The sequence below is a fragment of the Vombatus ursinus genome, unplaced genomic scaffold (assembly GCF_900497805.2).
Source record: "Vombatus ursinus unplaced genomic scaffold, bare-nosed wombat genome assembly UNPS02014812.1, whole genome shotgun sequence".
Lineage (NCBI taxonomy): Eukaryota > Metazoa > Chordata > Mammalia > Diprotodontia > Vombatidae > Vombatus > Vombatus ursinus.
Window position 1 is genome coordinate 53339769 of NW_020954590.1, and position 27398 is coordinate 53367166.

The following is a 27398-nucleotide window of genomic DNA, read 5'->3' on the forward strand; positions in this document are numbered from 1 at the left end:
ATTGATGGGCAACTCCTCAATTTCTAATTCTTGGCTACCACAAAAAAAGCTGCTATAAATATTTTTGTACATGTGGGTCCTTTTCCCGTTTTTATGATCTCTTTTTTATGATCCATCTAGAAGTGGTATTGCTAGGTCAAAAGGTATGCACAATTTTATAGCCCTTTGGGCATGGTTCCAAATTGCTCTCCAGAATGGTTGGATCAGTTCACAACTCCACCAACAATGCATTAGTGTTCCAATTTTCCCACATCTTCTCCAACATTTATCAGAACTTCTTTCTTGAAAGTTTTCTATCCCTCCTGGGCTGCCTCCTCCCATAAAATTTTACTCCATGGGATCTTACTTAGCCTTTTTCTGAGCCATCTGAAATCTGTTCTCCCACAATCTAGGGTGCATGTGAGATTAAGTCCCTTCTCTATCAGAAAATCTAAGTATTAATAGTGGTCACTTTTCCCCAAAGTTCTCATAATTTCAACCCTAGCAAGAAGTTCTTAGAATAGAACAAGCAGTGCTACATAACAGAATCTTCCCTTATGTATTTTTCCATTTTTAAATGAAATTTCCATTAAAATAAGTAAAATTTTATTAGCTACTCTGCCTTTGACAAAGAGAGAAAGCTCCAGTAGACACCTTGGATTACTAAATTGGCCCGTCACTGCGATCTCTAATGTTTCAAAGCAAGGTTTGTAATCTACTTCATGAATTCCTCATCCATTTGCTCTCTCTGTTCAAATGGGGCACATTCCCATGACAAAATCATTTCTATTTTTTCTTCCTTTGAAGCTAAAATGCTCTCTACCACACCTTTCTTCTCTATGGTTCCTGGTTTTCCCCAAAAAAGTATCTCTTAAATAGACTGGAGAAGGAAATGGCATACCATTCCAGTATCTTTGTCAAAAAAAAAACCCCAAATGGGGTCATGAATGAGTCGGACACAACTGAAAAGACTGAACAACAACTTTAATAAAGTTAATCAACCCTACCTTCTGCTTATCTTGGTTTTGGGTTTTTGTTTTTTTAAAGTATACTCAGCAAGAGCTAAATTCTAGTCACGAGTGTTATCCCACCCACATTAAGTGATACCTATATGAAGTCAAATTTGGCTTTTTTTGTTAGGACCTTAAATTCATCATACTAGCTGCCCAAACTTTGTGTGTCTGCATACAACTGTATGAGGCCACAACTTTTATTATTATCTCCTTTCTTGGATTTTGTCACCTATACATTTCTGGCTATTAAATGGCTATTCTTCCTTATTCATTTGATTTATTCCCTGTGGTATCTCCTGTAGAAGGATATACACATAGCTAGTTTTCTCTCTCCTTCAACCTTTTTAATTTAAAGCCCATGTGATTTTAGTTTAAAGTCCTGTCTTAGGATAGCAAGCATCCCCTCCTCTAAATAATTATATACAGTTTTTCACCACTTCATTTCACCCATCTGCATATCTAATGGACTAGATCTCTCCCTTCTCATCCTCCCTCTCTCTACACTTTGAGCTGAGTAGAATTCTTCAGTTGCCACATGTTCTCTAATACAATAAAATCAGTAACTTGCCCTTCTTGTTTATCACTTCAGCTAACAAGGCCATAAGTCTTCCTAACCCAAAGAAATAAAATGGTCCATTTTTCAACATTTTTCTTTCTGACATTTCCAGGAATAGACTGTGGGGCATGTGCAAACATTTTATTTATTGTATTGTGCTATATAATATCATCTGCTGCCTCTTCTTTAACTCTAAGCTATGACTTCTAATTTATCATTTTATTTTCTATTTGCTTTTAAGTTTAAGTTAGTGTTCTGAATGGCAGAGGTTGTCAGAAATTTCAACTACTAGATAAATAAAAGGATAAAAATACTGTGAATTACAGAACACCAATTATATCTATGTTTAATTACAAACAGAAAAATATTTCTAATAAAAATATAATTTTTTATTATTTGTAGTCCTGTTCCCATTTCCTAGCTCAGCACATAATTTATATTGAAAAATCCAAAGTCTGCTCTCCACCCCTATATTTTCAAATCTCCAGAATAGTAAATTCCACAAATATTATTTTTTAAAATGATAAACATAGTATCTGTTTTCACATTAGCATTGATATTTCATGGAATGCCAAGTTTTGCTGAGCTGCTTACACAAATTATTTCTAACATTCATTTTCAAGCGTTGGTTATTTTTCAAAAGGTCAAAAGGTCAAATTCTCTTCCTACCGTACAAATAGCTTGAGTCAAATGTTTGCATCCTTGGCGGTGAACATTACTTACTGCATCGGGTCTTCCAGAAGGAAAAAAAAAATAAAAAGAAACATTTTAAATCTATGTAATAGATTTGAAAATTTGAAAATTTAGAAAAGATACATAATACTTACTGTTTCCTATACCATGAAAGAACTCCATGTTCTAATACTACCCAGCACAATCTCCAACCAAAAAATCTTGAACTCTGAGGAGAAAATGAACCATTTAACAAGCTGGCATATGATTTAAGTCCAAATATATGAGTTTTCAAAATTATTACTGCAATTGTCTTTTTAGAATGAACTTTTTAGCTAAATGGTATTTTAAGATATTAATCAGGGATCAAATACAATCTTAGGTATTAAATAAAGTAAAAAAACAAATGTTCTTGTTCTTTGCATAGTGAAATGGTTATCTGCTGATGATTAGGTTCAAAATTTTAAAAAAATTAAAGAATAAAACCAAAACAAGAGTCATATTAGTCAGACCAATGATCAATATAAACACGTATTCTTTCTCTGAGCTTAGTTACAAAGGGAGATTTAATGGGATAGCACAAAAGCAATTAATGATGATGACTTCAAAAATCCCTAATGAACTTAATTCATAGAAAAAAACTTAACATATATCCAGAAGGAGTATATATGTATATGAGTACATGTTTATTTAGAGAAGAAAAAACTACAAAAATGGCTTGAACCATAAGATTTGTTACAAATAGGCTGTAAATTATTCCAGGACAAATTAATCATCTTCTTCATATCATAAAAAGGTCTCAGCTCTTAGCATCATGGAAATATTTTAGAGCAAGCAAACAACACGTTATAGACAAGATTCCTGCATTAAATAGTAAGTCAGTTTAGATGACTCCTAGAGACACTTCCAACTTTATGATTATATGTTGTTTTTAACAAAAATTCACTAGCTGAAGCTTACAAGTCACATCTTATCTGCTTTAAGATTTCTGATAAGCAAAAAAAAAAAAAAAACCCAAGAGACCTACCTTCCAGAGGGGACCCTCGTATCGTTTCAATACTTTGTAGACAACCTATTTAAAATATTTCCTTATTAAAATGACATTTTACAACATTACACTTTTTCTTTCTAAAATAATCATGTTTGCAAACATTTTTATACACTCTTACATACCTTATTACCACCAAGTGCATGTTTCATTTCTAGACCTTGGGCTAGATCAAGGGGTCTTTGATCTATATAAAAGCAATGAGAAAAAAATACATCCAGAGTATAAGGGTATAAGGAGTCTAATGTTCCAATTATGACATATAACTAGCATTTCTGTTTTACCACCTTTTCTTTTCTATTCCATCATAATTACCTACATGAATTTCTCATCGCATATCACATCTTTTGTTCTGTCCTACAAAGCATCCTTTTCAATGGCCATCAAACAATCTGTGACAAGACTTGAGATAACCCCAGGCGTCTTGGAATTCTAGGATGGAAATGAATCTCAAGAAAATTTCATCTAACCAGTTTCATGCTTAGGAAAGTTTTTAGAAATAAAAATAAACTTATTATTTCATTAAGTAGCAGATGGTAAAAGTGTTCCAGAAGTTGAGGCTCACCTTGGCCTCTTGGCCCAAAAATCAAGGTTGAAAGCTTACACTGGAGCAAAAAAACTAGCACCACTATGCTATATTTTTGTACATGCTCAGAAAATTATGCTTCCTCATCAAATGAATGTTAAAACATGACATCTATGAGGTTATTTGTTGGTAGGTATAGGAATGAGACCTGTGACTTCACTGGTCTAGAAGGAACTCTCAGGTGAGGAAATTCCCCCCCTACTAATCTAGAGATGACTAGAGCTGTGAGAAATTCAATGATCTGTCAAAGGTCACAGTCAGTCTGTGTCAGAGGTGGGACTTATGGATGGCTTTCTATCCACTGTACTATGCTATCTCTCTATTTATCATAAAGAACAAGCTTCTGGATAGCCAATAAAAGTCAGCATGCTGTTATGAAAGGACTAAATACACAAAACAAAAAAGAAGTTTCCTTCAAAGCTTTTACAATCTAGCTGGTAAAATATATGGATGAAAGAACATGGCAAAATTTAGCTCAGTTATGTAATTTGTCCATGATTTTCACCAAACAAACCCATTTCCCAAAGGTAATGTTAACTCTTATCATGGACTTCCTAGGATAGTTGTGCATCAATATTTAATCAAAGCAGCAATTAGATACTGCTAAAGGATTATCTGTTATAATTAGAAGTAATCTCTATGAGGCAACGTGGAATAGCTAATGGATAGAGAGTCAAGCTTAAAACTAAGAAGAACTACGCTTAATCCCTACCTCAGACACAGACTGGCTGTGAGAGGCCAGGCAAGCCAGGTTTCCTTTCATGGTGGGCTCTGAGCAACTCTCTAGGATACCACGTTATAGAGAGCTTGCTGACCTGCACTGACTGAGAAAGTTTCCTCACCTGAGAGTTCCCAAGATTACTGAAATCATAGGTCTAGTAGGGGTGGGGAACCTGAGGCCTTGAAGCCACATGCAGCCTTTCAGGTCCTTAGGTGTGGCCTTTTGACTGAGTCCAAGTTTAACAGAACAAATACTTTTATTAAAGGGATTTGTTCTGTAAAGACAAGACTAGTCTCTATCTCTATCCATAATTAATTTGTAAATAAAACTAATTTTTTCAGGTATGTGAATGTTTTTCACTTTGAAGATTAAATGATGGACTATCCCATCCAATAATTTAATGAAAGCTCTTTGGTAAAAATTAATAATGACACATAAAATTTTATTGCATTTATAAATTATGGGATAATAAATACCTAAATTCACTATTGCTTACCATTTTTGTTTCTCAGATTAGGGTCAGCACCACTTTTTAGAAGTTTTAAGGCACAATGCTTGTGGGCACGATAGGCTGCACAGTGCAGAGGCGTATTTCCCATTTGGTCAGAACAATTAACATTAGGAGGATTTGGTTTGTTGAGCTGAAAATGACAGGAATGCTTCAAATAACTACATGTTAATTAATCAATTAAGTTCTACACATTCATTCATAACTAAAATCTCATTAATGGAATAACAGCGGTTGTTTCAAAATGGATACATTTATAGATTTGAAAGCTCATCAGATATCTTCTGATTAACAGTTAATTTCACCAATATTCATTCTTTTTTTCTGAATTCCCCATTTCTGATAACAAAATATTACAATACATGTTATAGATATATATTGAAATATAACATACATTTTGTCATTTTGAAAGGTTTCATGCAAAGATAAAAAATAACAGGCCCCAACCTAGAGGAATTTACATTCTATTAAGGGGAATAAGACATGTACAGAAAGTGATATAATATAGGGTACAGCCAGATGGATGCAGAGATTTTAAAAATTACGAAAAGACAATAGTTTAGGCTGGTGAAATCTTCACGGAAGCGGTGGCACCTGAATTGAGGGTTCAGGAAGTATTTTAAAAAGCAGAGGGAATTTATTTTAAAAAGGAAGGAATGACTTCCAGATATGAATGATGGCATGAATGAAGTAGGAAGCAGCACAATGAGATCAAGTAAGAGCTAGTCATACAGTTTAGCTGGAATGTAGAGTGTGTGCAGGTGAATAGTGGTGAAATATGACTGGAAAGGAAGGATAGGTTAGAGTAAGATTGTAGGATACTTTAAAAGCCAATCTAAGGAGTTGATATTTTATTTTATAAGTAATACAAAGCCACTGAACACATTAACGTGTTTCAGTCTTGATCTTCAGCTCTCTTAATAAAAAGGATTGTTTAACAATGTTTCAAATTTGTTGTTAACTACAAAATAAACAAAAGCCACTTCGTGGTTTGCTTACGCTTTTAAAAAATTAATTTTTTTTTTTACCAATGTTGTCAGTCCTACTGTGTTTCCTTCTCTTGCTGCTTCCAAAAGTAATTCTTCAAATTTTCTTTGTTGAGTTCTTTCTACAGCTGTTGGTGAAAGGAATGAATTTTAATCTCTTCTAAATCACAGGATCTTTTTTCAAAAATTTCAATTACAAAAAGGAGAAGTAAAGTGATTTTGATGTTTTCATTAAATATCTTCTAACCTCTCTCACCTCTCTTTAATCTCTCCCTATCTACTGGCTCCTTCCCTACAGCCTACAGACATATCTATGTCTCTCCCATATTAGAAAAAACACCCCCTTGATCCTCCCATCCCTGCTGTTATTTTATTCATACATACATACACATACACACATACATATATGCACACACATATGTTCATACACATATGCATATGTGTATATTATCTATCTATACACACATACACATATATACACACATATCTATCTATATACACATACACACACATATATTCACACATATGTGAGCATACATATACACACACAAGTATGCATATACTCTCTGTTTCTCTCTCTCTCTTTCTTCCTCTTTTGTGGCTAGGCTCCTCGAAAAGGACTTCTAGAATAGATGACTTGACTTCCCTTCCTCTTAATCCCTTCTAGCTTCCAACCTCATCATTCCACCAAAACTGTTCTCTCCAAAGTTACCAGTGATCTTAATTGCCAAAACCAATGGTTTTTTCTCAATCTTCATTTTCCTCAATCTCTCTGCAGCCTTTGACAGTACTGATAATCCTCTTCTCTTTGATACTGTTTTCTCTAGGTTTCTGGAACACCACTATCTCCTCATTCTCCTCCTACCTATTAAACCACTCCATCTCAGTCTCTTTTGCTGGATCCTCATCCAGACCATCTAGCCATAGGTGTTTCACAGGGTTCTGTCCCAGGCCCTCTTTTCTTTTCCCTCTACACTATTTCTCACATCAGCTCCCATGGATTTAATTATCATCTCTATGCTGATGATCTCAAATCTACCTATCCAGACCCACATAATCTCTCTACTGAATTCCAATTTCATATCTCCAACTGCCTTTCAGAAATCTCAAACTGAATATCCAGTAGACAACTTAAACTCAAAATGTCCAAAACTGAACTCACTATCTTTCCCCTGAAAAGCTCCCGACCTCCTACTTACCTATTACTGTAGAGGACAACACAATCCTTCTAGTCCCTCAGAATCACAACCTAGGTGTCATCCTTGACTCCTCTCTTTCACCCCTTCATATCTAATCTTCTGTCAAGGTTTTTTTCACCTTTGCAACATCTCTCAATATGATCTCTTCTCCCTCTGACACTGCCACCACCCTGGTGCAGGCCCTCATCACCTCACACTGACTAGTGCAGTAGCCTGCTGGTTAGTCTTCCTGTCACCAGTCTCTCCTCACTCTAGTCAGACATCCTCCATTCAGCCACCAAAGTGATTTTCTTCAAGCATCGGTCCCTACCATGTCACTCCTGCCTTGTTCCCCACAAACTCTAATGGCTCCTTATCACCTCCAGGATCAAACAGAAGATTTTCTACTTGGCTTTCAAAGGCCTCCCCCCTACCTTTCCAACTTTCTTGTACAGGAAACTCCCCCAAACCGCTTAAGTATTCCTTGAGCCAGTGACAATGACCTCCTTACTGAACCACAAACAAGACACTCATCTCTTGACTCCAGCCAGTTTCTATGGTTGTCCCCCATGCCTTGAATGTTCTCTCTCCTCATCGCCACCTTCTGACTTCCTTGGCTTCCTGCAAGTCCCAACTCGAGTCCCACCTTCTTCAGTAAGTCATGCCTCTTAATTCTAGTGTCTTCCCCTTGTTAATTATCTCCTATTTATCCTATAGGTAGCTCATGTGTAAATATTTGTTTGCTTGTTGTAACCCCCACTAAATTGTGAGCTTCTTAAAGGCAGAAATTGTTTTTTTGCCTTTTTTTGTATCCTAGCAGTTAGCACAGTGCCTGGCACTTGATAAATGCTTAGTGACTGACTGCATGCTCTTTAGGGAAAAAAAGACAAAACACTTTTTTTCTATTCATATTACCTTAATGATTCTCCAGTCTCACAGTTTTATTTCTTTACAGCTTGAATGCACTGGTTTTCAATATTAAGATCTTCCTTTATGTTCTTCCAGTATTCTATTAGTACTGTATTCATTATCAATAACAAATAATTGTTGATTCCTACTATATGTAAGGCATAATATTAGGTGCTTTACATGTTAATAATAAAGGTAAAAGAGGCTCATGGTTAACAGGACTCTAAATTATTAAGAGAAATATAAAATAAATAAGTTAATGCCAAGAAAAAATATAAAAAATACAAATACTCATATGCATAAGTACATGAGACTCTGAGGCAGGAGTTGCACAGAGGTTAAGATTAGTGGAGTTATAAGTAAAGTGAAGGATCCAACATAACTGTGAAAGCCACTGCAACCATTTACATTTGGATTCTATGCACTGTGGTCCTTTGGTTAGCAGCGTAAACTAATATGTGTGTCTGTAAAAGACTCAGATTAAGGTAGAACTTAAGATTAGCTTAGCTTCAACAGAGATGATGGGTAAAGAAACTTCAAGACATGGATAGGAATATCTGCTGGAAGGCCACAAAATACTTAATTAGGAGTTCAGTTTTGATCTAGTGAACAAGCATTTATTAAGTCAACAAACACTCATGAGGTGCTAGGCACTGTACTAAGTACTGGCTAGAATTAGCAAAGACACTGAATATGCCACTTTTCTATTCCTCTAAGTTTCCCTTCCTCTTTCCCCATCTCTTACACTCACTTCCTTTTTTGTTATTTCTGGAGAAGCCGTGTTTTTCCTTCTTTATGGTTCCCCTTATTTCCTTAACTCATCACAATCTACCTTCTTCCCTTTCCATTCTACTGGAACTGGATTCTCAAAGGTAACCAATAACCTCCTAAATCACCACATCCAGTGAGTTACTATCAGTGCTAATTCTCCTTTCTGCAACATCTGACATTGTCATCCTCTCCTTTGTTCTTAAAATCCTCTTCTTCCTTAGCTTCTAGGATGCTACCCTACCGTACATCAGTTCTCCCTTTGCATTGTCTATGACCTCTCCCTCACCAACTCCCAGGATTTTCACTATGACTTCTATGAAGATTACTCTCAAATCTTTACCTCCAGTGTTTAGCTCTCTCCCAAACCCCAGTGCCACACTTTCAAATACTTGTTAGATGTTTCCACTTTGATATCAACTACAAATTTATCTTCTACAACCTCAAAAAGGGCCTTCCTACTACTCAAAAATTCTTATATTCATCCCTTAACTCCATAACAAATTCCCTCAAGATGATACAGCAAACTTTCTCCATATTCCTCAAGTCTCCACTCTTGCTAACATTTTTCATTCTCAGTAGATAACTTTGATCCTATGTTACTTAAAACATCAAAGACATACAACATAAGGTCACTGACTTTTCTCCTACATAAAAATACATCACTAACAGTGCGTAACATTCTTACCCATGTCACATAAAAACATATTCCTACCCATGCCAATTATCTCCTCAGTAGTCCAGTGAGGTAACAATTCTTCTAGTTACTCGAGACTCAAAACTTTGATGATAACTTTGATTCATCATTCTCCTTTACCTCTTTCTTTCACCTCCAAAGAATCTTAATATCCTAGAGTTAGAAAGCACCATAGGGGTCATTTAATCTTAACCATTGGTGCTATACAGTAATCTCCTCTAAATCAACTGTGACAAGTTCTCATCTAGTGTCTGCTAGAACACTTCCAAAGAAAGAGAATTTACCACCTAAAAGTCAATGTCCATTCTATCTCTGGAGCAATTGTTTTGTTAAAGTTCTTCCCAATATTCTGCTACTCTGTTTCCCATACAGTTTAAACTCTTTCATGTGATAATCATTCAAATATTTTATGGCCACTATAATCTAATCCTCAAGTCTTCTATTCCTTAGGATAAGCCTCCTGTGGAGACGCTCATAACTTTTAATGGACACTTTATGGTATCCAATTTGTATTTTGACTGTTAAAAGGCTTTTTTTTGTTTCCTTCTTCATTTATATATAGATTAAGTTTTTAAAGAGCCAGTTTCTAGACAGGTAATATGTTATTGTATTTATAGGCTAGATATTATTACCTTCAAGCATGTTTTTTATTTCTTTGTCATGAGTAACTTCTTTTGCTGTCTGTCCACTCCCATTCACAACAGCAGCATCAGCATTATGTTCTAATAGAAGCATTACCAATTCCTAAAAAAGTAAAGAAATGATTCTTAGCTAGTACTAAGACTTAAGATCTCACTATTATGGCACTTCTGGTTCTGAGGGAGAAGGACAAAGCAAAATAGAAAGTATTTCTGAACACATTTATTGTATGTACAAATAACCACATGGGTGGTATAACGGATTTTACAATAATGATTGTGTAACTCAATTAAAATCATGAAACTGGATGCATACATAAATAAGACAATATTTAAATTCTTTTTAAGGGGCAGCTAGGTGGTGCAGTGGATAGAGCACCGGCCCTGGATTCAGGAGGACCTGAGTTCGAATCCAGCCTCAGACACATAACACTTACTAGGTGTGTGACCCTGGGCAAGTCACTTAACCCCACTGCCTAGACCAAAAAAAAAATCCTTTTTAAGGGTAATTAGATTGTGTGTGCATGTGTACATGTATATAACAGAAGCAATATAAGTCACCCCTATGCCAGAGGAAAAAATCAAAGAGCAAGTTCAGAAACAAGCAGCAGTGACATAGCTGGGACCCCACTAGCAGAACTGGGTTTCAGTTCCAACTTCTAGCATAGGTGGAAGCCCACAAAAAAAATAAATAGGGTAGGAATCCCATACTAACTGGAAGCCTAAAGTTATAGGAGGAAATAGACAGTAAAACTTTATTAGTGAAGGACCTCAACTTTCCCCTCTCAGAACTAGATAAACCTAACCACAAAATAAATAAGAAAAAAGTGAAGGAAATAACAGCATTTTAGAAAAGTAGATATGATAAACCTCTGGAGGAAAATGAATGAGACTAAAGAGGAATATACTTTTTTCTCAGTGGTAGATGGTACCTACACAAAAAGTGACCAAGTATTAGGGCATAAAAACCTCACAACCTAATGCAGAAGAGCAAAAAACATTAAAAGCATCCTTTTCAGATCATAATGCAATAAAAATTACATTCAATAAATGGCCATGGAAACACAGATTTAAAATTAATTGGAAACAAAATAATCTAATCCTAAAGAATGAGTGGGTCAAACAACAAACCTCAGAAACAATCAATAATCTCAATAAAGAGAATGACAACAAGACTACATACCAAAATTTACAGGTTTCAGCCAAAGCAGTTCTTAGGGAGAAATCTATATTTCTAAGTGCTTACATCAATAAAAATAGAGAAAGAACAGATAAATGAATTAGGCATGTAACTAAAAAAACTAGTAAAAGAACAAATTAAAAATCCCCAATTAAATTACAAATTGGAAATCCAGAAAATCAAAGGAGATTAATAAAACTGAAAATAAGAAAACCAACGAACTAATAAATAAAAGTAGGAGCTAATTTTATGAAAAAAATGCAATAAAATAGATAAACTATTGGTTAATTTGATTTGAAAAAAGAGATTCCCGACTTCCAGAAGCCAAGATAGTGGAGTATGCAGTAAGTTGCCATCACTCTCCCTTATTGACCTCTGAATAAAAAACAGAAAATAGCACCCAAGAAAAATCCTAGAACAGCAGAGCCAGCAAAAAGTCAGGGTGAAACAGTCTTTTAACCCAGGAAACTTGAAGGATCAGTAAGAAAGTGCAGCCCGAGGCAGGCATCCTCCAGCAGCAGACCTCCCTGTGCTTCAGAGCAGCTCTGGACAGGCAAGTGTCCTCCTATAAAGTGCTCACCACACACCTCAGCACAGCCCTGGGAAAACTCAGAAAAACCCCACCAGGCCTCAGCACACGCCAGACACCACCACTGGACCCTAGCTCAGCACAAGGTAAGCGACCAGACCCCTACAGCCTCCAGCTGTAAGCACCTGAGGCCCCAGCACACAAAGCCAGAGACTAAGCCCCTGGACCCTAGCACAAGAAGCTTAGGACAGGGGGCAGCTAGGTGGCACAGTGGATAGAGCACAGGCCCTGGAGTCAAGAGGACCCGAGTTCAAATCTGAGACCAAACACTTAACACTTACTAGCTGTGTGACCCTAGGCAAGTCACTTAACCCCACTGCCTTAAAAAAAAAGAAGAAGAAGGAGAAGGAGAAGCAGCAGCAGCAGCTTGGGACAGTGCACCCTGTGCCCCAGAAGCAGAGCTCAACTTTAAAAGTCAAGAAATAGGCAAACAGAATGAGTAAAAAGCAACAAAGAACACTGATCATAGACTCTGAGGACAGGGAAGATCAAAACACAAACTCAGAAGATAACAACAATGTCAATATACCTACATTCGAAACCTCAAAAGAGAATATGAATTGGTCTCAAGTCCAAAAAGAGCTCAAGAAGGATTTTAAAAGTCAAATAAAAGAAGTAGAAGAAAAATTGGGAAAAGAAATGAGAGGTATACAAGAGAGAAACAACAGCTTGTAAAAGGAAGGACAAAAAATGACTGAAGAAAACAACTACATAAAAATTAGAATTGGCCAAATGGAAAAGGAGGTACAAAAATCCACTGAAGAGAAGAACTCCTTAAAAACTAGAACTGGCCAAGGAGGTACAAAAACTAACTAAAGAAAACAATTCATTAAAAATTAGAATTGGGCAAGCAGAAGCTAATGACTCTATGAGACATCAAGAATCAGTTAAACCAAATCAAAATAATGGGAAAAAAAATAGAAGAAAATGTAAAATACCTCATTAGAAAAACAAGTGACCTGAAAAATAGATCCAGGAGGGACAATTTAAAAATTGTTGGTCTACCTAAAAGTCATGATCCAAAAAAGAGGCTGGACAGCATCTTTCAAGAAATTATCAGGGAAAACTGCCCCGAAGTCCTAGAACCAGAAGGTAAAATAGTCATTGAAAGAATCTACTGATCACTTCTTGAAAGAGATGTCAAAATGAAGAACCCAAGGAATATTGTAGCCAAATTCCAAAATTATCAAGTCAAGAAAAAAAATACTGCAAGTAGCCAGAAAGAAATAATTTAAATGTTGTGAAACCACAGTCAAGATTATGCAAGACCTAGCAGCTTCTACATTAAAGGATTGAAGAGCTTGGAATGTAACATTCTGAAAGGCAAAGGATCTTGGATTACAACCAAGAATCAACTACCCAGAAAAACTGAGCAAAATCTTTTAGGGGAGGAGATGGACATTCAGTGAAATAGGGGACTTCCAAACTTCCTTGATGAAAAAAACTGAACAGCAAAGTAGATCTTCAAGTACAAGACTCAGGAGAAGCTTAAAAAGGTAAACAAGAAAGAAAAAAAGTCATAATGTTAAAAAGGTTAAACTGTTTACATCCCTACATGGGAAGAGGATACTTGTAACTCTTGAGAAACATATCTTTATTATGACATTTCCTTAGAAGGGGTATACATAGAAGAGGACATGGGTATAAGTTGACTTTGACATAATGATAAAAAAAAAATCTAATTAAGAAGTGAAAACGGAGTTTACTGGGACAAGAGGAAAGGAGGAGGCAGAAAAGGGTAAATTACATCACATGAGGAGGTGCAATGACCTATTACAGTAGAGGGAAAGAACGGAGGGAGATGAGCCTATTTGAACCTTACTCTCATTGGATTTGGCTCAAAGAGGGAATAACATACTCAGTTAGGTACAGAAATCTTACTTACCCTATAAGAAATAGGTGGGGAAAAGGGAAAGTGTGGGTAGGAGAAAGGGAAACAGGGAGGTAAGAAATAGTAGGGGAAAAGGGAAAGAAAAGAGAGGGGACTGATAGGAGGGCAGATTGAAGGAGATGGTAGTCAGAAGCAGAACACTAGTGAGGAAGGAAAGGGATAAAGGAGAGAGAAAAGTATAAACAGGGGCAGGGAAACAGGACGGAGAGAAAAAGGTAATGATAACTGTGAAAATGAATGGGATGAACTCAGCCATAAAACAGAAATGAATAGCAGAGTGGATTAAAAACCATAATCCTACAATATGTTGTTTACAAGAAATACATGGAAAGCAGAGAAATACACACAGAGAAAAGGTAAAAGGCTGCAGTAGAATATATTATGCTTCAGCTGAAATAAAAAAAGCAGGGGTAGCAATCCTGATCTCAGAGAAAGTAAAAGCAAAACTAGATCTAATTAAAAAAGACATGGAAGGAAAATACATCCTACTAAAAGGTACCACAGACAATGAAGTAGTATCATTACTAAACATATATGCACCAAGTGATATAGCATCCAAAATCTTAGAGAAGTTAAGTGAGTTATAATAAGAAACAGACAGCAAAACTATATTAATGGGGGACCTCAACCCCCCATCTCAGAACTAAATAAATCTAAACACAAAATAAACAAGAAAGAAATTACGGAGGTGAATAGAATTTTAGAAAAGTTAGATATGGTTGTCTCTGGAGAAAACTGAACACGGGTAGAAAGAAATATACTTTTTCTCAGCAGTATATGGCACCTGACCACATATGTATGAGGGCATAAAACCCTCACCATCTAATACAGAAAGGCAGAAATATTAAAATTTCAAACCATGATGCAATAAAAATTACATGTGGAAAGACAGACTAAAATTAATTAGAAACTAAATAACCTAATCCTAAAGAATGAGTAGGTCAAATAACAAATTATAGAAACAATCAATAATTTCATCCAAGAGAAGGACAATAATGAAACAACATACCAAAACTTATGAGATGCAGCCAAAACAGTTCGTAGGGAAAATTTTATATCTCTAAATGCATATATGAATAAAATAGAAAAAGAGGAGATAAATGAATTGGGCATATAATTAAAGAAGCTAGAAAAAGAACAAATTAAAAATCCCCAATTAAATACCAAATTAGAAATTCTGAACATCAAAGGAGAGATTAATAAAATTGAAGTTAAGAAAATTATTCAACTAATAAACAAATCAACTGGTTTTATGAAAGAAAAATAAAAGAGAGAAACATTTGATTAATCTGATTAAAAAAATACTAGATTACCAATATCAAAAATGAAAAGAGTGAATTCACTACCAACGCAGAGGAAATTAAAACAATAATTAGGAGCTATTTTGCTCAACTGTATGCCAACAAAACTGACAAGCTAAGTGAAACGGATGAATATTTACAAAAATTCAAATTACCCAGATTAGCAGAAGAGGAAATAAAATACTACCATTTCAGAAAAAGAGATTGAACAAGCCATCAATGAAATCCCTAAGAAAAAAACTCCAGGGCCAGACGGATTTAAAAGTGAATTGTACCAAACATTTAAAGAACAATTAATACCAATACTATACAAACTATTTAGGAAAACAGGCAAAGAAGAAGCCCTTCCAAATTCCTTTTAGGACACAAATACAGAGGAAGAGCAAAAACAGAGAAAAAACTATAGACCAATTTCCCTAATGAGTACTGACACAAAAATTTTAAATAAAATATCAGCAAGGAGATTATAGCAATATATCACAAAGATCATATACTATAATCAGGTGAGATTTACACCAGGAATGCAGGGCTGGTTCAATATCAGCATAATTGACCACATCAATAACAAAACCAACAAAAATCATATGATTATCTCAATAGATGCAGAATAAGCTTTGGACAAAATACAATACTCATTTATATTAAAAACAATAGAAAGCATAGGAATAAATGGAGCTTTCCTTAAAATAAGTAATTTCTATCTAAAACCATCAGCAAGCATTATCTGTAATGGGAATAAGCCAGAAACTTTCCCAATCAGATCAAGGGTGAAGCAAGGGTGTTCATTATCATCACTATTATTCAATATTGCATAAGAGAAGAAAAAGAAATTATAGGAATTAGACTAGGTAATAAGGAAACAAAACTATTACTCTTTGCAGATGATATGACTGTATGGTTGGAGAATCCTACAGTAAAAAACTAAAAAACTAGTTGAAATAATTAACAACTTTAACAAAATTGCAGGATGTATAAATCATCAACATTTCTATATATTACCAACAAAATCCAACAGCAAGAGACAGAAAAATAAATTCCATTTAAAATAACTGTAGACAATATAAAATACTTGGGAGTCTACTTTCCAGAAAAACTCAGGTACTATATGAACACAATTACAAAACACTTTTCACACAAATAAAGTCAAATCTGAACAACTGGGAAAAATACTAACTGTTCATGAGTAGGCCAAGCCAATATAATAAAAATGACAATTCTACCTAAATTAATTCACTTACTCAACATTATACCAAACTATCAAAAATATTTTATAGAGCTTGAAAAAATAATAACAAAATTTAACTAGAAAAACAGTAAGTCAAGAATATCAAGGGAATTAATCAATGGAAGCCTACGCTACTGTCACTCTAAACCAGCAGAGCTTTCTGACTACCTAGGTCCAATAGCAGTCTACTGCTGCTTGAGACCCCAACCCAGGTCAGAAACTTGCAGAGAGGCAACAATTAGACTTTGTTCTGGATCAGATTCATCAGACCCCTTTGAGAGCCCTGAAAGATTGCAGGTCCTCTACCTGAGTTGTCTCCAAGAGCCTGGAATAACACAATAATCAATACCCCAAGAAAGCAAAAGGATCAGCCCAGACATTCCCTTCATAAGTATATTAAGTTCAGGCTTAACATCTAGTCCAAAGTCAAAAAAAACTGTGAAAGACCCTAAGAAGCTTCCAGGGCTAGAACAATGGCAAACAAAAAATGAATCACATCATCATTAGCTTTTATGGAAAGAGGGAGGCTCAAGACACAAAACCACAAGACAATGACTTCAAAACATCGATAAGCAAAGCCTCCAAGAAAAACACAGCCTGGACACAAATTCAACTAGATTTCCTGGAAGACATAAAGTAAGAATCTAAAAAAAATTTTTTTTTTGATGCTCCTTACAAATGAAATGAGTGCTACAGGGAAAAAATGGAAAAGAAATGAGAGCTTTGGAAGTAAGAACTGGCAGTGAAATTAACAGCCTGGCACAGGAGGTACAAAACCCTTACTTCCTGAAAATTTAGGTAGACCAAATTGAAGCCAATGATACCAAGAGACAAGAAGAAATAATAAAAGTCAAAAGACTGAAAATATAGAAGAAAATATAGGGTCTCATAGTAAAAAAAACTGATTGAGAAAACAGATCAAGGAGAAGATATTTAAGAATCATTTGGACTATGTAAAAGACACGGCCAAAAAATGAGCCTAGGCATCCTATTTACAGAAATCTTAAAAGAAAACTGCCCAGACCTCTTAGAACCAGAGGGCAACGTAGAAATAGAAAGATTCCACCAGTCACCTCCTGAAACCCCAAAATGAAAACTCCTAGGAATTACAGCCAAAATCCAGAGCTCCCAGGTCAACAAAAAAATACTACAAGCAGTCGGAAGGAAAGAATTCAAGTACCAAGTATCCACAGTCAGGATCACACACAACTTAGCAGCCACCACTACAAAGGAAAAGAGAGTTTAGAATATGATATTCCAGAAGGCAAAGAATAATAATAGCACCAAGAACTTTACTTAAACAGTAAAACTACAAGTGGAAAAATAAACCTTTAATGAAATAGAGGGCTTTCAAGCATCCCTGATGAAAGAGATCAAAACTACATGGAAACTTCTGAAGTTCAAATACAGAAGCCAAGAGAAATATCAAATGGCAAATATGAGCAAGCAGCCATACCGGACTAAACAAGGATAAGCTTTTTACATTCTTATATGGGGAAATAATACCATGTATCCCCTCAAAAGTCTATCATCATCATAGATTAAGTATGGTCTAATTGACAAGACTTGGAAGTGGTTCTATTATGTCTTAATGATCTTAAGAGAAGAATGGAAAGAGAGAGGAAGAGGAATACATGGGGTGAGGGAACAAAAGGAAAGAAAAGTTAGAGAAAATTATCTCACATAATGAGAGATTATAAGTAGGCATCTATAAAAACAAGATGGAGGAGATGACAAGGAACAGCTGACACTTGAGCCTCCCTCTCATCAAAGGAGAGAACAATATGCACACACACACACACAGCTGAATACAGAAATTATATCACTCAACAAAAAGAGAAAAGAAACTAAAAAGAGGTTAGATTGAGGAAGAGATTAGTCCTAAGCAAAACAAACTCTAAGGATATACAAAAATATTTATAGTTCTTTTTGAGGTAACAAAGAATGAGAATCCGAAGGGGTACCCATCAACTGAGAAATGGTCAAACAAGTTACAGCATATCAATATGACAAAATACTTTTGTGCTGTAAGAAATAATAAAAGGGATGTTGTCAGAGAAACTTGGGGAGGTTTACATGAACAAATATAACGTGAGGGGCAGCTAGGTGGCGCAGTAGATAGAGCACTGGCCCTGGATTCAGGAAGAACTGAGTTCAAATCCGGTCTCAGACACATAACACTTACTAGCTGTGTGACCCTGGGCAAGTCACTTAACCCTATTGCCTAGCCAAAAAAAATAATAATAATAATCATATATATATATGTGTGTGTGTATATATATGTGTGTGTGTGTGTGTGTATATGTGTGTGTGTGTATATATGTGTGTGTGTGTGTGTGTGTGTGTGTGTATATAGTGAACAAAACCAGGGAAACTCAGTGACAACAATATAGTTAACACAAACAACTTTGAAAGAGTTAGGAACTTTGATCACTGTAATTATCAACCACAGTTGATATCTGATGATGTAATTACCAACCATGATTCCAGAGGACGAACTGAAACATGTTACCTATCTCCTGACAGCAATATGAAGAGTCTTATAAAGAAAAGGAAAGGCAGCCTGAGCTAAATGAATAGCAAAATTATGCATACAATTCCCAAATCTATATATCCAATCATCCTCTCCCGCATTCATCCTTAATCGCCTGAGCCCCAGTCCACCTGGATGTCCCATAAGCATCTCAAATGCAACATGTATGAAATATAACTAATTTTCCCTTGACCTGCCTCTCCTAATTTCCCATTTCTATAGAGAGCATCACTATTCATCTAGTATCCCAACGCTGGAGTCATCCTTACTTCTTCATTCTCCCTGTGTGAAATCTGTTTTCATGCCTTGTTCATAACACATTTCACATCCATGACCTCTCTATTCACAACAACCACTCAGGTCTTCGTGACTCCCTCCCCTCTTCCTCCACAAAGCTACTAAACTGATATGCCTAAAGCACAGATCAAACCATGTAACCCTCCTCCTTAAGTAGTTTCTTAAAAAGCATCAGTGTCTCACTATTGCCTTTAAGATAAAATATAAATTTCTCTATTAGACACATAAATACCTTCAGTGTTTCTCTCTAAGCCATGGTTCTAGAATGATTTTCTATTTCTTTCCCTCATGCATCCTACTCTACATTGCTACCAAATGAGCCTCCTTGTTATTCCCCAAGTACAGCATTTCATCTCTAACCTCTGTGCCTTTGTGCAGGTTGGTACCAAAGCCTGAAATGCTCTCCCTTCCCTACCCAGGACTCTTAAAATACCTGGCTCCCTTCAAGGAGCCCAAGGCCCAGCTCAATTGTCACATACTACAATAAACCTTTCCTGATACTTCTAGTCCTTAATGGTTTTCCTCACTTCAAAATCACTTTATATTTCATCCTTGCAGAATTAAATTGAACTTGAAATTTAAAGAATGATCTGTATGATAAAACATTCATGTGTTTTACACCCACCAGTCAATTGCAGAGGAACAATCCACATAAATTATCTAGAGATTACACTAGGACTCAAAGCATCACTGAATATTTTCACAAGGCCTCTAATGAGGGTTAGAATATTCTCATCAAAAAAGAATTCTTAATGCCAACTTTATAAATACGTCAATGTTTTTGAAAAATATAGGGAGCACTTGAAGTAAAATGAATAAAATTAGCATTGTCTGTTCTCAACTTAACATGTAGTTATATTAATTTGCTTGCTCAAGGCAGGTATTTAAAATGCTACTTAATACCACCCCATCCAGTATCTCAAACAAGACATATAAGCTTTTACAAAAAAGAAAAGACATAATACATATAAAAAACTTCATATCTTAGAAAGTACAAATCAAACAGAACCCTGGAAGCTTTTCATTTATTCCTATTTCCTTCCACATGTTCACAGATCTATAAGTACATTCAGAGATGAGAAATTGCTGAGATTTTGGCATGGATTTGCTTTTAAGACTCAGAATGAATACTGTCACAGCGTTTCATAGACAGCACTATTTTAGCTTTCTAAAGGGTAAAGAACTAAACAATCTGACAACTCCTAGCATTCTACTAGAAGATTGGGGGTCCATGGTACTATAACTGAAAACAGCAGGTGGGGACTTTTTGATTGAATCAGTCAATCAGATTGACAGGTGTAAACAAGGCCCACACCCTTCTGGAATTAATCTGTCAGCCAAAGGTTTAAACTAAGAGCAAACACAGGAAGTATACTGGGATTGGTTGATTAGTCATACCCTAAGGGGTTTAGATAAAAAACAAGCTAGTTTAGAATAGAGCAGTGGAAAGAGTATTGGATTCGGAACCAGAGGTCCTGGGTTAGTCCCTATGCAACCTTGGGAAAATAATTTAGGTACAGCTAGGTGGTATAATAGAGTGCCAACATTGGAATCAAAAAGATCTATCTTCCTTAGTTAAAATCTGGCCTCAGACACTTACTAGCTGTGTGACCCTGGACAAGTCACTTAACCCCACTTGCCTTTGTTCCCTCATCTGTAAAATGAGCTGGAGAAGGAAATGGCAAACCACTTCAGTACCCCGGCCAAGAAAACCCCTAATGGGGTCACAAAGAGTCAGACTGAAAAACAACCGCAAAAAATTCTAGTAACAGGCCAATCTAGTGGTAGGTGAGGAGATTTAGTCAAGCCCTCCACATGAAAATATGAGGGTAAGCTTTGGTCTCACCTTTCTCCATCCAACCCACACTTCCCCCACTCTCTACTGACCAGAGGAAGACAAAATTGTGAACTTCAAAAGGTTGGAGAACTTGAGACTTCCATTTGTGACAGTAAAAGTGTCCCTGGATAGCACAGACTGATGGCAGCACCTGCATTAAAAGCTGAGATAGACTGAGAAAAGATAGCTTCAAATCTCTATGAGAAACCTGGAAGAAAGCTACAACATAATTCTGGATAAGGATCCCACAAACAGAAATAAAGGACTCCCAGCAAGGAAGAGCTGTGATTTACCTTTGTGTCACATGTGCTGTCTAACAAGCAGGAGCCATTTCTCTCTAGACTCTAGATATGCTCGTGGGAGACAGAGCCCCAGTTTGGGGACATCTTTGGTACCAACTATCTTACTGTTCTAACTCAGTAAATATCCATTTCTAAAAGCTAATTAAATTTGGCTGGCTAATTGATATCAATTGATAATAAATGGAAATCACGCTGGTAGTGGCTCATAAATGATGTTATGAGCAAACCAATCTCAACCTTCAAGATTACCTCTAGGACCTTGCCTAAGGGGAGAAGTAGTTAGCTGACCTCTTGGGACCCTACCTGTCTGTGAGATTAGGGGCTCAAAGAGGGAACTCAAAGCCTGTCTTACACTACTACCTTCCCAAGTTAACAAAGACTTGGGCTCAAAACAATACAGTATAGATTTTGAACACTCTACCACTTCAGTATATATATATAATGAAAATGGATCAGAGAGCACTAACAAAGGGAGGAACAGAAAAAAGGAAATTAAGAGAAAAGAGTAAACAAAAGACAAAGTGACTTAAAACTATGCAATTATAAGGACTATTAGATGTAAGACAGTTCTTTGCCATCTCCTCCTATGACACTATCTGTGTCACGTCAGACAAGTCTTACAATCTTACTGGCCCTCAGTTTCCTCATCTGTAAAATGAGTTGTATTGGATGGCCTCTGAGGTTTACTATGATCTCTATGGCCTCTTAATCTATTATGCTCTTTACTAAGGTAAAATGACAGAAAATGAGCTTCAAGTGGCAAGAAATATTTTCTTTAGATAAGGACCACATCCACAACAAAAGTCCGATTTTGATATGCTTCATCTGGCATTTGTAAATATGTGTTGTTCTAGAGATGAACCTGTGCTAATACAGCAGAATACAACTGTAACTGTGTTGTACAAAGGAAAAAGCACTGGCTTTGGAGTCAAGAGGATCTGGGTTCTAATCCTGCCTCTGTCACTACTTGTGTGACCTTGGGCAAGTCACTTAATTTCTGTGGGGCCTCAGTTTCCTCATTTATAAAATACAAAAGATAGACTATATGGCCTCTAAGGTTCCTACTAGCTCTATATCTATCATTCTTTGGCAAGTTATATATCAAGCCTAAATAATTTCAGGCAGTCCTTAAAACAGACTGTACCTACTATGTGTGAACTAGCCTATATAAATATAGATAAGGAAAAAGAGGAACTGTCTTTTTAAAAAGACCCTTGTTCAAAGGGAACTCATAATTTAAAGAGATACATAGATGAACAAAGCAATGTAATAATGGGAATAATGTGTGTGGTGAGGAAAGCTAAGGCCAACAAAAAGTGTTTTAAAGGTATGGTATGGGATGGTATTGGAAAAGACAGAGATTACATCAGAGATAATACTGCTGAGGGTGGGTAGAAGGGTGAAAACACTTGTTCTGTTTCTATTTTCCCCATCAAAGAAAATAATCTTTGGAATGGAAAAGGCAGTACAAAAAGAACTAACAGGAAGTTGATACCCAAGATAAGTAAAGAGATAGTAAAATAGTACCTAACTGCCTTTGATGAGATGGAAGTCAAGTTGGCCCAAATGTGAACTACATGTTTGAGTATTAAAAGAAATGACAGATGTGATTACTGAGCCACTGTCAATGATCTCTGAAAGACTTTGGAGTATGATAATAATAACAGGTAGCATTTATGTACCACTTTAAGGTTGGCAAAGCACTTTGCATCTATGAGCTCCTTTTGTAGGTGCTATTATGAGGTACAGGGTAATCAATGAACAAAGCTATAAAAGGACAATAAACATAAATTAAGCATAGTCTAAATGCCAGGCACTGTGCCAAGCACAGGGTATACAAAAAGAAGCAAAAAAGACAGTCCTTGCTCTTAAGGAGTTTGTAATTATGGGGAAAACAATAAGCAAACAAATATGTACAAGTAAACTATACAAGATAAATGGGCAATAACAGAGGGAAGACACTAGAATTAAGAGGTGTTGGGAGAGGATTCCCATAGAAGATGGGATTTTAGCTGGGATCTGAAGGAAAAGGAGGGAGAACATTATAGGAGGGCAGACAGAGAAAATGCCAAGACATGGAGTGTCTCATTTATGGAACAGCCAGGAGGCCAGAGTCACTAGATCACAAAGTATGTGGTGGGAGTAAGGTATAAGAAGACTGGAGAGGTAGGAAGGAGCTAGGTTATGAAGTGCTTTGAATGAAATACAGAGGATTTTCTATTTATACCCGGAGGCAAAAAGGAGCCACTGGAATTTATTGAGTAGGAGGGGTGATAATGGACTGATGCTTCATTCATCTACCAAAGTAGATGAATGAAGGACAGATTGGAGTGGGGAGACCCTGCACCCAAATAATGACAGTGTCCAAAGACAGGAGGAGGCTTACTCAAGAGATATTAAAAAGAAGAAATCTTCAGGCCTTGGCAACAGATTGGATGTTGGGTGTTACAGTTAGTGAGGAGTTGAGTGTGAGTTTAAGGGACTGGGAGAATGGTGTTGCCCTCCCCAGTAATATGGAAGTTAGAAGGGAGGGAGGATTTAGGGAGAAAGAAAATTACTTCAGTTTTGGACATGTTGATTTTAAGATGTTTAGTGGACACCCAGTTTGAGACATCTAAAAAGCAGTTGGAGATGCCAAACCTGGAGGTCAGCAGAAAGGTTAGAACTGGATTGGCAGATTTAAAAATCATCAGCATAGAAGTGGTAATTACATCTACAGGAGCCTAGAGGATCAGCAAGTGAAGTAATAGAGGGAGAGGAGAAGAGGGCCCAGGACACAACCCTCTTACACATTTATGGTTGGAGGGAATAATGAGGATCCAGCAAAGGGGGCTGAGAAGGAGCAGTCAGATGGATAGGAGGAGAACTAAGAGACAGAGTAATGTCCTAAACACCTAAAGAAAAAAAGGAGAAGAGTGTAATCAACAGTATCAAAAGATGTAAAGAGATCTAGGAAAATGAGGACTGAGAAAATGCCATTGGGAGGTGGAGCCAAGATGGCAGAGAAAAGGCAGCAACTAGCCTGAGTTCTCCCCAAAACCCCTCTGAACACCTTTAAATAATGTCACAAAACAATTCCTGGAGTGGCAGAACTCACAAAAGGATGGGGTGAAATAATTCCTCAGCCAAAGACAACTTAAAATTACAGTGGAGCCCAGTCCAGTGCAGGCCACACCAGCACAGACCAGGCCCCATCAAACCAGGAGCAGGCCTTGGGAGCCACTGAATCAGCAGCAGCAGTGGCTGTTTCCAGAGCTCTGAGCCTACAGACAGTAAGGGGGTGGAACAACTGATAAGAAAGATATTACAAGGGCCTCTGCTGGCACAGGGCAGGGAGGCAAGATGGCAGTCCCAGGGCAAGGAGGAGCAGTAGCACACCAGCCTTTGTGGCCACAGAGGGGTAGGGACTTGTCACAGTCCCGGGCAGAAACAGTATTTGTGATCACTCACAGACCAGGTCAAGAGAGTAGTAAACGCACCTCTCCTTAGATCATTTCTCTCTGGAAGAACTGAGAAATTACAGGTCCCTCTCTGAAAACAGCTGCATAAAACCTCTGAAGCTTGGGACAGTACGCCTTCCACCCTGGAAGCAGAGCCCCACTTCAACAAAGAGTTAAAAGGCAAGAAGTAGACAGGAAAAATGAGCGAACAGAAAAAAATTCTGACTGCAGAAAGTTACTATGGTGACAAGGAAGATCAAAACACATACTCAGAAGAAGAAAACAAAGTCAAAGCTCCAACATCTAAAGCCTCCAAGAAAAATACGAATTGATCTCAGGTCGTGAAAGAGCTCAAAAAGGATTTTGAAAATCAAGTAAGAAAGGTAGAAGAAAAATTGGGAAGAAAAATGACAGTGACACAAGAAAATCATGATAAAAGAGTCAACAGCTTGGTAAATACTGAAGAAAATAACACCTTAAAAAAAAAGAACAAGCCAAATGGTAAAAGAGGTACAAAAAGCCAATGAAGAGACAAATGCCTTGAAAAGCAGAACTGGCCAAATGGAAAAGAAAGTACAAAAATTCACTGGGAAAAAAAAATGGTTAAAAAGTAGAATTAGCCAAATGCAAAAGGAGGTACAAAAGCTCTCTGAAGAAAATAATTCCTTAAAAATTAGAATGGAGCAAATGGAAGCTAATGACTTTATGAGTAATCAAGATACAATAAAACAAAACCAGAAGAATGAAAAAATAGAAGACAATGTGAAATATTTCATTGGAAAAACAACTGACCTGGAAAACAGATCCAGGAGAAATAATTTAAAAATTATCGGCCTACCTGAAAGTGATGATCAAAAAAAGCCTAGACATCATCTTTCAAGAAATTATCAAGGAAAACTGCACTTACATTCTAGAACCAGAGGGTAAAATAGAAATTGAAAGAATCCACCGACCATCTGCTAAAAGAGATCACAAAATGAAAACTCCCAGGAATATTACAGCCAAATTCCAGAGCTCCAAGGTCAAGGAGAAATTATTGCAAGAAGCCAGAAAGAAACAACTGGGGGCAGCTAGGTGGTGGAGTGGACAGAGCACTGGACCCGGAGTAAGGAGGACCTAAGTTCAAATCCAGGCTCAGACACATAAACTTCACTAGCTGTGTGACTCTGGGCAAGTCACTTAACCTCAACTGCCTCGCAAAAAAAAAAAAAAAAAAGAAAAAAGAAAAAAAGAAATAAAAGAAAAAGAAAAGAAACAATTCAAGTATCATAGATCCACAGTCAGGAAAAGGGGTGTGATAGAAGGGAAGGCAGACTGGGAGAGGTGGCAGTCAAAGAAAAGACCATTAGATATGTCAATTAAGAGATTATTGGCAAATTTGGACAGAGCAGTTTAAATGGAATAAAGTCTCATAAATGTACTAACTGGAACATCACGAACTCAATTTATCCAACCTCAACGTGGCCATAACTCTAGCAAAACAGTCCTTTTATTCCTGCTTAATTGACAACTTAATCTCATTCCCCACAGAAGCTATTTCAAATGGAATATTACTGTGCTATAAGAAATGATGAATGTAGTGAACACAGTGAAATAAGGATCTGTATATGAACTGATGCAGAGTGAAGCAAGCAAAGCCAAGAAAACAACATACACAACAATGACAACAATGGAAAAGGAAAGAGCTATACACATACACAAAAAAAATCAAAACTGAATGTAGAAAATTATATAACTCAAACATGACTTGAATGAAGAGATATGAGAGGACACAGCAACCCACCCCTTGTGAAGATGGGAGGTCCACGGGTGTTGCACATTGCACACATTTTATGACTTTAACAATGTACTGATCGACTATGCTGATTTTTTTCCTCTTTTATTCCCTTTAAAAAAATACTTATTGGGGGAGCTTGGTGGTCCGGTGGATAAAGCACTGCCCGTGGACTCAGGAAGACCTGAGTTCAAATGCTGTCTCAGACACATAACACTTACTAGCTGTGTGACCCTGGGCAAGTCACTTAACCCCCACTGCTCAACCAAACAAACAAACAAACAAACAAACAAACTAAAAACAAAAAAACTCTGTTATATGGGATGGATCCATATCTTCTACCCAATCAAAATCCTGGTAGTTGTCTAGAGAATTTCAGGTCACTCTGCTTCCTTCTCCATGAGCTTAGTATTTAGCTGAGAATTTTTCTCTCTCTGCCCCACCCCATCCCCAACTCCTGATCTTATGCTACAGGACTTCAACATACATACGTGACTCTCCCTCAAACACTGTTCAGTTCATTAACTTACTTCTCATGATCTATTCCTCAGGCACATAAAGCTGGTCTTTACCTTGATCTTGCCAATACCTACAAATCTCATGAGCTCCCATGAATTTAATTACCACCTGCATGATGATGATTCTTCACAAACAATAAACTCCATCTCTAGTTTCTCCGCCTGTCCCTGTTCCCACAATGTGCTCCCTCCTAATCTCTGACTCCTGACTTCCTTGAAGTCCCAACTAAAATCCCACCCTCTTCAGGAAGC

General features: G+C 36.7%; 1 protein-coding gene across 2 annotated transcripts in view; it reads right to left on the reverse strand.

Moving 5' to 3' along the window:
• Window positions 1-27398, reverse strand: part of LOC114053921 (oxysterol-binding protein-related protein 1) — a 305142-nt gene that overhangs the window by 220745 nt on the left and 56999 nt on the right. For both annotated transcript variants that reach the window (XM_027877060.1, XM_027877061.1), the window contains exons 5-11: window positions 10254-10365; window positions 6112-6197; window positions 5072-5216; window positions 3394-3455; window positions 3248-3292; window positions 2376-2449; window positions 2218-2281 (exon numbers count right to left, since the gene is read on the reverse strand). In XM_027877060.1, the coding sequence (XP_027732861.1) occupies window positions 2218-2281; window positions 2376-2449; window positions 3248-3292; window positions 3394-3455; window positions 5072-5216; window positions 6112-6197; window positions 10254-10365 (588 nt within the window). The remainder of the gene's footprint in view (window positions 1-2217; window positions 2282-2375; window positions 2450-3247; window positions 3293-3393; window positions 3456-5071; window positions 5217-6111; window positions 6198-10253; window positions 10366-27398) is intronic.